The following is a 13,618-nucleotide window of genomic DNA, read 5'->3' as shown; positions in this document are numbered from 1 at the left end:
TGTGTGTGTGTGTGTGTGTGTGTGTGTGTGTACAGGGTTTTGCTATGTTGTCCATGCTGGCCTTGAACTCCTGAGCTCAAGTGCTACTCCTCCCAAAGCTTTTTTGAGTTGCAAAGACCAGAGGTCTTCATCTTACCAGTCTCTTGCTGTAAAGTAATGCTGTACTGCTGCCGCTGGAAACTGCCCATTTAGAAAAATGCATGACATGTTCCAACTGCTTAGAAAGTCCAGCCACTTCCTGCTGTTGCTGCATAAGTTTCATGCGATGGTCCTTTGCAAGGCTCTAATAGAAGAAAATAGTTTCTAAATTAAGTCTTTGTGCATGACATTCATTGGTCATTTTCAGGTCACTAAACTGGTCAACCACACTAACTATGAATTCAGTCAAAAGCAGCAGTCAAAAATAACCTTAAGCTGGGAGTCAGTGGCTCATGCTTACAATCTTAGCTATTCAGGAGGTTGAGATCTGACTGAGGATCAAGGATCAAAGCCAGATCAGGGAAAAAAGTCTCTGTGAGATTCCTATCTGCAAGGAACCACTCAAAAATCAGAAGTGACACTGTGGCTCAAAGTGGTAGAGTGCTAGCCTTAAGCATAAGAGTGCAGGGACAGCATCTAGGCCCTGTGAATGCCCAGGGTCCAAGTTCAAAGCCCCACAATTGACCCCCCCCCCCAAAAAAGAAAAAAAATCCTTAAGTGTTTTTTCCTCTAGTATGAAATTTACTTTCCAAACATTTTCTCCTATCTTCAGCCCTTTGTTTTGGTTTTACATATTCTGGATATCACCTGTGTTTATGTGTCTTGCTAAACACGAAATGGACAAAAGTATGGATTCTCTATAATAAATATTAAATTCAATATTTACAAATAAAATGGATGCACAAAATAAGGCAATGAAAATGGAATCCATCTGGGCTGTTTTAAAAGTTACCACTCAACAACTTTATCATTGACCTGACAAAGAAAGGGAAAAGAAAGCTTTCTACTGGCTCAGCCAAATGTAAAAAGTTTAATACAAGTATAAGGGCTGTATTCCAAAATGGACTTATCTTTTCATTAAAGAGTAAATCTAGATATCTATCCAATCAGTTCCAAACTTAGAAAATACATATAAACTAAATTCTATTAGCCATTTATGGGACTGAAAACAGTCAATGAATGCTTTTGTCAAATCTAAGTTCAGAGGGAAGGTAATGTACCAATTATGCCATTCCTGATGTCTGTGAGACCTAAGTGTTTCTTTGGAAAAGCTGTAGTAGAAATAGAAACCTGTTGTCCTTTGGGAGAATGGGAACTGAGAATCAGAGACTACAGAGTTTTTCTTTTCTAAGGTAACAACTTTTTGAGCCTTAGCAGATAAAATATTTGTTTGAACCAAGACAACAGATATAAAACATAGAGGCACATTATAGAGATGCACTGGAAATTAAAGTCAAAGTAAATTAAAAACAATACTGATAGCCAAATCTATCTTCATAGGTTTTATCGTTTTATTTATAATTTTTTAGAGTTCTTTAAATGATTCTTATATAATGTTTGGAAACACAGCCAAAGCAGTTATATGCATTACTAATCTCTAGGGAAGCAAACCAAAGTGACATTTGTTAAAGAGCTTTGTAAACTTCAAAATCTTCTTTACCTATCTCTTCTTGCAAATAGAACAATACAAAAATCCTGCAAAGAACTTTAGTAACAGTTATTATAAACAGGGTCTTATTCCTTCTGTTCATAATTATTTTAATCTTTATTTCCTGTATGGCTAATTAAAGTCATGGGAATAACCTTCTGAGACAGTTCTTATAATTTGATCAATTATGAAATAAAGATGTCTATCATTTCTAGAAGTCTTGTTTTCCCTCAATTCTGCAAACACTAGGATTCCTTTATTCTGGTTTAAACTTCTTGATTAAATTCCTCCTGCATCAACAAACTAAAAGAATATTTATAAGCTGATGTGTACTATGTAAAAAATCATAACCTTCTATTACTTGAAGTCAATCAATGATTTTTGGACATTATCCTTTATGAGTTTTAAGAAAAGATGAAGTTAGGGCTGGGAAGGTGGCTCAGTGGTAGAGCGCTTGCCTTGCATGCATGAGGCCCTGGGTTCGATTCCTCAGCACCACATAAGCAGGAAAAAAGAAAGCCAGAAGTGGTGCTGTGGCTCAAGTGGTAGAGCGCTAGCCTTGAGCTGAAGAGCTGAGGGACAGTGCTCAGGCCCAGAGTTCAGGCCCACGACCAGACCACCCCCCCCCACAAAAAAAAAAAGAAAAGAAAAGATGAAGTTAGAAGAAACTTTCCTAACATCTCTTGAAATGATGCTTTCACAATTAACGTAAAATTTGACAGCAGTTGTTGTATTATTTTACCTAATTTCTCAAAAGATTAAATATGCAGTCATGCATGGTTTAACAATGGGGATGTGTTATTAGAAATGTGTCATCAAGCACTTTCATCCCTGTGCAAAATATCAAGTACTCACACAAACTAAGTTGGTTATCAAGTCACCAGAAGGCAAAGTATGAGACCATTGTTGCATATACATATATATATATATAGCTCTCTCTCTATATATAGCTTGCTGTTGCAAGACTATATATTAAGACTACATATAACTAATAAATAGTTCAGCTTTCTAGAAAGTTCTGCTGAACTTATTCCCTTTGGCAATGTAAAAATATCACTTCAATGAGTGTCTAAAATAAGTCATCTCTTCAACAGTCACATTGCTTTTCCCATGAGCAAGACTATATGCTTTGTGCTACAAGGCATACAAGGAAAAAAACATTCCTAGTACATTATAAAGCTATAAATGGTTTATAACAATGTAGGACCTGGCAAAAAAAATTGAGAATAGAGAAGATGTATTTTAAATCATAAATGGAAAGGGAAAGACGCATGACTTCAAATGCACAACACATTAGAAAATACAATCTTAAATCATTGCAACCTAGTGGACCCTGGCAGTAACTTACCTCTAGCTGATGTAGCAGAGCTTTTCCTTTTTTATTTATTTCTACCATCAGTGTGAAGATAGCAACTTTAATATCCTGTTCCACCTGCTTTTGATTTTGATTAACTTCAATTATTCTGAAAATTAAGTGAAAGAGGGGGAAAACATCTAAACTTTAATACAGATTTGTAAAACACTGTTTTAACTTGACATTTTTTTGCCGAAATTAGATAAAAAAAAAAAAAAGCTCTATTTCAGTGGACTGTCTTGAAGATAGGACAGGAGAAATAATTCTTCTCAAAGACACAGTCATTCAACTTAGTCCTAAAATCAAATAATATTGGAAGAGAAAGAACACAATTTGGTTGAAAAGATTATCACACTCAGGAAAATCAATACTTCGCTTAAAAGGATTTGGTGAGGACAGTAGACCAAAACTAAAATTTATAAATGAGGGAAGTGCAAATGTGATCTTAGCATCTGAACTGCTAAAGTTTTCATTAAAACTAAGCAGAATAACAAAGATAGTAGTGGTTTGTTTCACTTTGTAAACACATTTACTTTGAAATATGCAGCAACACAACTATATTTTATCAAACAAGTTTTCTTTCTTTGATCAGAGAAAACTGGGAATGCCATCTCATGGTGATGAAATGAATCAGAAGAAAGCACAAAGCACCATGCTACAATATTTTATAAAGTAGGAAAGGGCAATAGAACATGTACACAATGTTATGAGATTAAACAAAAAGCCTTATTTCTCCTGCTGCTTCTTCCATGGCTGCTTTCTAAAATTTTTGAACAAAACAGTAGAGATTTCATTCTCTGTTGGAAATTTGGCAAGGTAATTATTTGATTCCTGTATTAATAATAGAGGCTTAAGAAAACTAGGAAGAACAAGTAACTAATCTCTTAAAAACTCATTTAAATCTTCATGATGGTAGAATGGATGAATAAAGGAAAAAGCAGTGCTGTTTGCAAATATCTCTATATATGAAAATGATTTAGTAGCAACATTGTTCAGCATAATACTTTTAATTTTGCTATAATCAGGCTATAAAGAAATACAAGCAGGCTCAGATGTAACTCAGTATTAACACGTGTGGCCCTTGGTTCAACTAGTGTTCCCTCTTTCCACCCTCTAATAGATTCTTTAAATTTTTTACCATAGTTCAGAAATACAATCTGTCTATATAGTCCTATTATTTTATAAAACAAAACAGAATTGCTTAAGCTACACAAAAAAGTAAATGAACAAATTTGAAGAACTCACCCAATCTGACTGTGAGAGTTACTATTAAGAAGCTGATCTCTGGAGTGGGGGTATTGACCAAAGGAAAAACACAACAGAATATATGCAGTGTCCAGAAATAACTAATAACTTACATGGTGAACAGATTTTCTATGACGGTACCAAGGCAATACAATACATAAGCCATCTTTCCAACAAATGATGTTGGAAAGAGTATCTATCTGTCTGTTAAAAAAAAAAAATGTGACCCCTGAACCACAGCCCATACCACAGTGGTAGAATTGAGAGCTTCTTTCATTAAGGGTAGATATATCTTTGCCTTAAATTTATTTTACTATTTCTACTTTTTTTTTCCACTAGATGAGAGAAAGGCCTGCAATTATCTTTTTTTTTTTTTGTCGATCGTGGGGCCTAAACTCTGGGCCTGGGCACTGTCCCTCAGCTCTTTAGCTCAAGGTGAGCGCTCTACCACTTGAGCCACAGTGCCACTTCCAGCCTTTTCTGCTTATGTGGTGCTGAGGAATGGAACCCAAGGCCTTATGCATGCAAGGCAAGCAGTCTATCACTGAGCCACCTTCCCAGTCCACTTTTTACTTTTATTTTTTTAATCTGGTTTTGTTTTTTGTCATTGGTAGAGCTTAAATTCTGGGCCTGGGTGCTGTCCCTGAGCTCTTCAGCTCAAGGCCAGCACTCTATCATTTGAGCCACAATACCACTTTTGGTTTTCTGGTGGTTAATTTTCTGCCCTGGTTGGCTTTGAACTGTGCTCCTCAGATTTCAGCCTCCTGAGTAGCTAGGAGTACAGGCGTGAGCCACTGGTGCTCCACTCTCTCACTTGTTTAACAAACATTTATTACAAGTTTTCAATTACTCGAAATCAAAAATATTAAAGCCCCATTTATTATCTGCTTGGCAAAACATATCATTCTGGTTGGAATATGGTAAAGGAAATAGTATTTGGTTAATTCTGAACAAGCTAGTTCAGAAAAACTAAAAGTACACAATGTATAATGTATAATCACTATTAAACAAGTTAAGCTGCATGATATTTATATAACAATCCTAATACTGGGATGGCAATACAAGGTTAATTCACAGTTAAGAATTTCCTTTAAGGAAGTCAATTTAGAAAATTTCCTGAAAAATTCTCTCAAGTGTACCACTGCTTGTGATGTTCCCAAATGGTAAGGAATAATAGACTATGATGGTGTATGGCAAGACAAACCTCAAGGGCGGACACGATTTTCCCAGTGAACAACATTCATGTTTCCTACCACATCTCTTGTTTAGGCTACTCTGTCAGGCACTTCTTGACCTCCTAAGCAGTGACATGTTACTTTTGTATGAAAACAACAAAGGAAAAGAGGACATGCTATTGCATATGTGTATGTGTACCCTGAAGGATTAAAAATGAGCGTTAGACAACTCTCTTCCATTGCTGAATTCTGGGATGTGAGTTTTGGGGACAGTTGAGTTTCTTTTGGGGAGGAAAAAGGCATAGCAAGTAGTAACTAGAAACTATGCTTTCTATCACATAAAGAATAAAAGGTATGTGAAGTAGTATGGCAATTCATATCTCTAGTATTCTGAACATCCTACCTCTTTCCTTGTGGCCAAGAGAAACATTTGAAATTGGAGCATTAATGAAGTGTTAAAATATTTTACCACACTGGCAAAAATGGTTCATTTTGTCTTTAATCCTTGATGTTTCTTTAAAATTTACAAAACACCAGATCATTATAAAAACAAGCAGATAAACGAGTTTTACTAGTCACTTTATTTTTTAAATTTCATGGCTTAAAAAAAATGCTTTTCAACACAAAGTTTGTAGAAAAGTCTTGCTACCATGTATTGTTAGCGACATCTGATAACTTATTGCATACTTAACAAAGAATCAAGAAAAATACTCTCCTCTAAAAGTGAATACATTTATTTATATAATAATATAAATCTACATTTACCTGTTTTGGATCTGGTTTCCTGTATATTTTATGTACTTTGTTTTTTCCATCAGTTTGGTGATCAGTGTATCTATTATCACTTTTTGATTCTGAAAAGCTTCTTCTATAAATTGGTATCTGAAGAAAGTAAATAAGCAAATTATTTCATACAAACAAATATGTAAAAAAAGGAAAAGAACAATGATTAAGATAATGTAATAATGCTTTAAAATTAGTTATATAATATATAAGTATAATATATAAAATACATATATACTATACATAATAAGTAACATAAGGCAGACTTTCCCATCTCACAAATTATTCCTTCAGGCATAATAATGGACACTCTTGAAATTATTTCCTAAGTTTAAGTTTATTCATGGTTTTAGAAGCTTAGATAGCTCAACTTGACAGACCTGCCAAAAATAATTAAGATATATGAGACTTACTAAGCATTTGTAATTTCATAATTAGGAAAATTTCAGGTCACTTTTAAGGAATAGGTAACTATGTTCTACAGCTCACAAATATATGGCTTTAGATAAATGGGAGAGCTTGGGAAGAGTCAAAATTCTTGCTTCAGGCAACACTACCATAGTATTCACAAAATGCACTGACTTGAAGTAAAGGCAGTCTGGCAAACTATGTAAAATAGTGCAATAGAAGCTTTAGACAATAATGTAGAAAACCTTATGAAGAGCTTTGAGTTTTCAGAAAACAAATACACTATTTTTAAATTAATACATTTTATAAATGTGACTATAAATGTACAAGTGCAAATGAGCACTATAAATATGTTTTTAAAAAAGACAATTCTATTGGATTTTTTTAACTATGACTCAGTATTAGTTTAATTAATTTTTTTGTTATGTGGTACTGAGGGATGGAACCCAGAGCTTCATGCATGCTTGGCAAACATTCTGCCACTAAGACACATACATTCCCAGCCGGGATTTCTTTTGTACATAATCAAATAACACTAAATGTTAAAATGTCCTTCGTAATTCTTTCTTAAACAACTTAAGGTTTTTTTTTCTTTTTTGATATATTAGTAAACTTACACTTAATGATATGGTCCAGTATTTTCATTTGATATATTACAATAATTAAAATGGTCATTCTTACATTGTTCCAAATCTCAATGTAAAAACTCCATATTACATTATTGTGATGTTCACAAGTTTTTTTTTATAATCTTTATCAAATTTAGGAAATTTCCTCTGATTTCTCATTCACTAGGATTTTATAAGTGTGTATTTAATTTCTACTAAATGTTTCCTTGCTTCTATTGACATTATCATGTAATCTTTTAATAAGACATCAATGTTGTTGTTGCTTATTTTGTTAGTAATGGGGCTTGAACTCAGGGCCTGGGCCCTGTCCCTGAGTTTTTGTGTTCAAGGCTAGTGTTCCACTACTTTGAGCCATAGCTCCATTTCTGTTTTTTTGATGATTAATTGAAGACAGGAGTCTCAGGTACTTTCCTGCTCAGGCTGACATTGAACCCCGATCCTCAGATCTCACCCTAGGATTATAGGTATGAGCCACCAGTGCTCAGCTGAAATGCATGACTGATACACATACACAGAACAATGAGTGTCAAAGAATTTATTTAACAAAAAGTAAAGGCCTCAGGAATGAGCAGCAGGTCTCAGAAGACTTGTCCTGGACTGGTGCTTTATCTTACCTCTGGCCATTTTTCCTCGAACTTGTCAGATTGTGGTTGGCTTGTTTGAAATAGGCAAGACCCTACCCTGGGCAGTATATGGAGCCTTTTTCCCCTCAACTTTGAAATATTAATGAATTTTTTTCTGAAAATAAGGCCAATTTGGTTGTGGTGGTCCAAAATGACTTATCTTTGGATTTGTTTTCCTATTTCTTAGACTTTTTATCATCTTTCAAGAATGAAACTAGGTTTTGGTATGAAAATTATGATTGTCTTCATGAAACAAGATAGCTCATAGAGCTGGGAATGTGGCTTAGTGGTAGAGTGCTTGCTTAGCACACATGAAGTCCTGGGTTCGATTCCTCAGTACCACATAAACAGAAAAAGCCAGAAGTGGTGCTGTGGCTCAAGTGGTAGAGTGCTAGCCTTGAGCAGAAGCAGCTCAGGGACAGTGCCCAGACCCTGAGTTCAAGCACCAGGGCTGGAAAAACAAGCAAACAAACAAAAACCCACTTTCTCACTGTTATTCTTGAGACAAGTTTACAAAAGGAAGTGTTGTGCTTTTACAATGTCTTATATATCCATTAGTGAAGTCTTGAGGGGACACAATTTTCTGCATGAGTTTTAAAGTATGGATTTACATTGTAGGAATATTTTAATTTTCTATTTTTTTTTACATTAGCTTCAGAAAAGGTGTAGTTTTAAAAGAAATTTTCCATTTCACTTAAAATACTTCAAATACCTGACATATTCATTTAACAGATTTTGGGGCTGGGATGTAGAGTGCATATTCAGCATATATGAGGCCTTGGGTTTGATCTTTAATACCTTAAATGGATTGGGTGGGAATGCCTCAAGGGAGGGAGGAGTTCTTTTCATGTTCTGGTTCCATTTCAATCTGTATTTGATATTAGCTCTGAAATTTCTTACATATGATTTCTGGATTTTTGTCCAGGTTTTCTACTCATTTTTGTTGTCATGAGTGGCCTAATTATCTAGTCTTCCATGACTGGGAGCATAGATCATTCTAAGTAACTATATATATTAATATATAGCATATATTAATATGTATATAATAATATAAATTAATTAATCTAGATCCTCTTATCTATATCAGCAGTTGCTAAGTAAAAGGCCTGTGGAGGTCAGATGTCAAGCAAACTTTGGCCAAAAGAAAGATGCTGAGACCTGTGCTCTTTGTGTTCTAGCAGCTGACAGTCCCGACAGGTCAGTTTGTCACATGTCTCACAGTAAAGCTTCAACTGCTCCTTTTTATGATAAGGACAAAACACTGGCCGCTGACTGGTTACACCAACTGCCTCTGTAGGAACAATGGGAGGCAAAGAGAAGAAAATATAACGAATAATAAATATTTATTAAATTCACTGATATAAAAGAACTCTGAAGTTTCATCTATACTGTTGAGTACCGTTAAGCATTTAATTAAGTGAGCTTTTTTATTTCTAAGGTAAACAATTCAAATTCACTCAAGGAGTGTAATGAAAAGATCTTTAATGGAATTATTAAAAGTCTTGTGAGGACAGTCCTGGTAAATATGAACTAACTAGATGTTTTCTATCACAAATGTGAAAGGAAAAATTTAAAATAATATTTCTGTGTTCACTTTTAAACAATAGTTACCTATATGACTTCTCATTAGTTTTCCAGTACAGGATAAAATTGAGAAATGCTTGTAATGTTTAATGTACAAATCAGACAAACAACTATAATGACTGATTGAATAAACACCAATAATTTCACCAATAATTAAAAGGTATAATCCAAACATTTCAGAAGTAATTCCATTTTCAGAGATAACTATACTAATAATCTGGTATATGTTCCTCTGGTTGATCTTCTGTGAATAGTAAGTATATATAGTACAGTGTTCTGTTTTATGAACTACAAAATGGCACTGCACACACTGGTATGATACTCTTCTCATTTAACTCTACCTTATATACCTTTTTGTGTTAGTACATTATTCAAGTTTTTAGAGATAGAGCCTCAGTATTTAGCCTAAGATAGCCTGGAACAAGTTGGCCTCAGCCTCCTGACCATTCTTAATATATATAATAGGCCATCAAATATGTAAAGTACATGCTAGTGGACAGTGCTTTTTCATTTTTATTTTTGGTCACGGGGCTTGAACTCAGGGCCTGGGTGCTGTCCTTGAGCTCTGTTGCTCACGGCTAGCACTCTACTACTTTGAGCCACTTCTGGTTTTTGAGTGGTTAATTGGAGATAAGAGTCTTACTGGGACTTTTCTGCCTGGGCTGGCTTCCATGGTCCTCAGACCTCAGCCTCTTGAGTAGCTAGGATTACAGGAGTGAGCCAACTGGCACCTGGTTTATGCTTTTTTTTTTTAATAAGATAAATATCTAGTGGAAAAATTATTAGATCACAGAGAAACAAACACAAACTAAGTGATCTTCCAAAAGTCCTATCAATTTATACTTCTAACTTATTGGTAGGAAATATTCCCAATACTTTTAATCTCTGCCAATTGATAGGCATGAGGGCAGGGCAGGTAGGCAAAGAGAAACACACATCCAGAAACCACTTAAGGTATATTAACAATCAAAACTGGAAGATGTTTCAGGCATCAGACATTTGTATTCCTTTTAGAATTATCTGCTTCCAGCCTCTCTCATTTTTCTGTCCAATCTTTTTGTTTTACATTTTTTTGTTCAATTCTGTCTTAATGATTTGTATACACATGACAAGTTGTCAAGTTTTTAGAAATATTTTTCCAAGTTTGACTTGATTTAGTACATATTTTTTCCAAATAGTATTTTATGGCTTTAAATTTTAAGAAATAGTTCCAGAAAGGCTATTTCCTACTTAATAAAAATGTTTACTTTTTTTTTTTACTTTTTTCTCCTCATAGGTCTACTTTATATTATAGTTTCCTTCTAAGTCTTTGATTTATCTAAAGTTTATTTTCGTATTTTTTAATCTTTACACAAACCTTACATTTGTACCAGCTACAAGTATAGTTAACATTCATATTTTCAGATTATAATACAATTAAACTATAAAAGTGTAAGGTAAAAATTAATGAAACGGTAAATTTCTTTATTCTTTTAAAGAATTCCTGAATCAAACCATTCAGTAAATTATTCTTACTATTTAATATATATCAGGATCTCTTACAAAACTATCAAACTAGAAAACAAGTAAAAAGGAAAAAAACCCATAAATCTCTATTTACTTGGTGTACATAAATGCAGAATATTTTCAAAACAACAGAAACAAAGTAGTAAATCATAATTCCATTTTTAAACACTTATTCTAAGAAAAAGGAAAAGTATATATCACAAGTAAGTTAGAAACAGAACTTTAAAAAAACTAAGAGAAATATAACATCAATGAATTAAAAAGTATAAAAAGTACAATAAATATATCTAAGCTTTCTATGAATAAAAATAAGATAGAATCTATCATCTAACCAATTCAAAAAGCAAAAGGCAAAAATGCATAAAATTCAGTATGAAAAAAGAATAACAATAAAACTGGCAACTGCTATAATTCACTATAAGCCATCTGCTACAAAAGGACTGGTCATGAAAGCTCTTGCCTAACCAAACGATGCATCTGTTGATAAGATTACAGCTCAATGGACTACCAGGAGGCCGGCCGGGCTGGAGGATGTAGGTCTCTGGGGCATGCCTTTGAAAGATGTATCCTGTTCCCTGCTCCCGTCTCCTGTTTCTCTCTGCTACTGAGAGGTGAGCAATTTTGTCCCTCCACCTCTTTTGTCACTCTGTTCTACCTAACCAGGCTCTTAGACTGACTGCCTTTGAATCAGCCAAAAAATAAAAAAAAGTTTCCTTCTTTAAATTGTTCCTCTTTTGTATTTTGTCAAGTGATAAAAGGCAAAGTTTAAACATAGGTAAGGCTAAATATAGAAGCCCAGCAATGTGAAGATGGTTCAGTGCTAATAATAATCTGAAAATCTTCATAGTTCCCTGCACCCTTCTTGATGGTTGTACCATCTGGGCTTTACACATAGATGGGCTGGCCATGTAGCTTTGGTTTGATCTGGACAACCTAGTTTGTGACTGCTATCCAGGAAAAATCATTTATAGTGTCTCTTTATATAGACAGAAAATATTATCTGCTTATAGATTACCTTTATATATTGAAGAATTTGGTTCCTGATTCATTATTGCTCTCCTGTGCTCCTCCTAAGTCTTATCATCATCCAAAGACTTACAAGTCCAATGAATTACCATAGAGACCTTGTTTTAGATACATAGTCCACAGCCACACCCTAGAACTTCCATTGTCCATAACTGTTTCAGTTCTATAACAAGTACAACATTCCACTCTAATAACTTCTACTTTTAATTCTTGCTCATGACTCTTAGAATCACATTGGATCTCTAGTTCCTATCAACTAACACTTGTGGCATCCTACCAACCGATATTCTCTACATCCTATTCAGTTAAAATGCCAAAAGGCTTAAACATGCATCATTACATCCATCTTGTATTCTACTGAATTCCTCTAACACCTGTTCAGGTAAAGTCCAACTCTACATATGTCCAATTCTCTGTACCTACAACCAGCCGAGGCTACTAACAAATCTACTTCCTTCGCTATAGCTCTTTCAACTGGACTATTTTGGCTTCAACTTAAATCCCCAAACCTTAGGCTAGTACTCCTTTTTCATATATTCCAACATCCTAGGTCAAAGCTTCCAGACTTCATTTATACTATTAACTTTTGCAGAATACAGGAAATATGTCTTATTCACATTTTCATTCTTAGTATTTAACAATATTCATCAATAGAATAGGCATAAATATACTGGTTGACTCAAATAATAAAAATTGGTAAAAATAAAATAAAAAAAAATAGTAATGAATTGGGCACCAGTGGTCCATGCCTATATCCTATATCCAGGAGGCTGAGATCAGAGGACCAATGTTCAAAGAGGCCAGAAGTGGAGCTGTAGCTCAAGTTGTAGTGCATTAGCCTTGAGCTTAAAAGCTCAGGGACAATTGCCTGGGCCCTGGGGTCAAGCCCCAATATCATCCTCTCCCCTGCCCCCCACACAAAGAGGGGTGCTGATGGCTCATACCTGTAATCCTAGCTATTGACGATGAGATCTGAGGATTATGGTTCAAAGTCAACCTGAGCAGGAAAGTCCATGGACTCTCATTTCCAACTAACTGCCCAAAAGCTGGAAGTGGACATATGGCTTAATTGGTAGAGTGCTAGTTTTGAGCACAAAAGCTTAAGGATAGTGCCCAGGCTCTTAGTTCAAGCCCTAGGACAAACATACATACACACAAAAAATGCTAAGAGGAATGTGAAGTGAGACAAAGGAAATAGTGATAGGTGTGAAACATGACTGTAATTAACACCACCAAACAGTACACTTAAAACATTAAGATAAATTTTATATTACATATGTTTTTCCAATATTAAGAAATACATGGCTGAGTATTGATGGCTCATGCCTGTAATTCTAACTACTCAGGAGGCTGAGATCTGACAATTGTGGTTCAAAGACAGACTGAGTAGAAAAGTCCCCATGAGACTCATCTCCGAAGTGGAGCTGTGTGGAGCAAAAGAGCTCAGGGACAGCGCCCAGGCCCTGAATTCAAGCCCCATGACAGGAAAAAGAAGGCAGAAGCAGAAGCAGAAGCAGAAGCAGAAGGCAGAAGCAGAAGCAGAAGCAGAAGAAGGCAGAAGCAGAAGCAGAAGAAGGCAGAAGCAGAAGCAGAAGAAGGCAGAAGCAGAAGCAGAAGAAGGCAGAAGCAGAAGAAGGCAGAAGCAGAAGCAGAAGAAG

General features: G+C 35.0%; 1 protein-coding gene across 1 annotated transcript in view; it reads right to left on the bottom strand.

Moving 5' to 3' along the window:
* Trim24 (tripartite motif containing 24) overlaps nt 1-13,618 on the bottom strand; it is a 93,234-nt gene that overhangs the window by 36,552 nt on the left and 43,064 nt on the right. The window contains exons 4-7 of the mRNA XM_013021552.1: nt 9,003-9,135; nt 6,167-6,283; nt 2,976-3,090; nt 137-283 (exon numbers count right to left, since the gene is read on the bottom strand). Of these exons, the coding sequence (XP_012877006.1) occupies nt 137-283; nt 2,976-3,090; nt 6,167-6,283; nt 9,003-9,135 (512 nt within the window). The remainder of the gene's footprint in view (nt 1-136; nt 284-2,975; nt 3,091-6,166; nt 6,284-9,002; nt 9,136-13,618) is intronic.

Source organism: Dipodomys ordii, unplaced genomic scaffold (assembly GCF_000151885.1).
Source record: "Dipodomys ordii isolate 6190 unplaced genomic scaffold, Dord_2.0 Scaffold56, whole genome shotgun sequence".
Classification (NCBI taxonomy): domain Eukaryota; kingdom Metazoa; phylum Chordata; class Mammalia; order Rodentia; family Heteromyidae; genus Dipodomys; species Dipodomys ordii.
The sequence above is the reverse complement of the archived record's forward strand: the minus strand, read 5'-3'. Positions and strand labels throughout refer to the sequence as shown.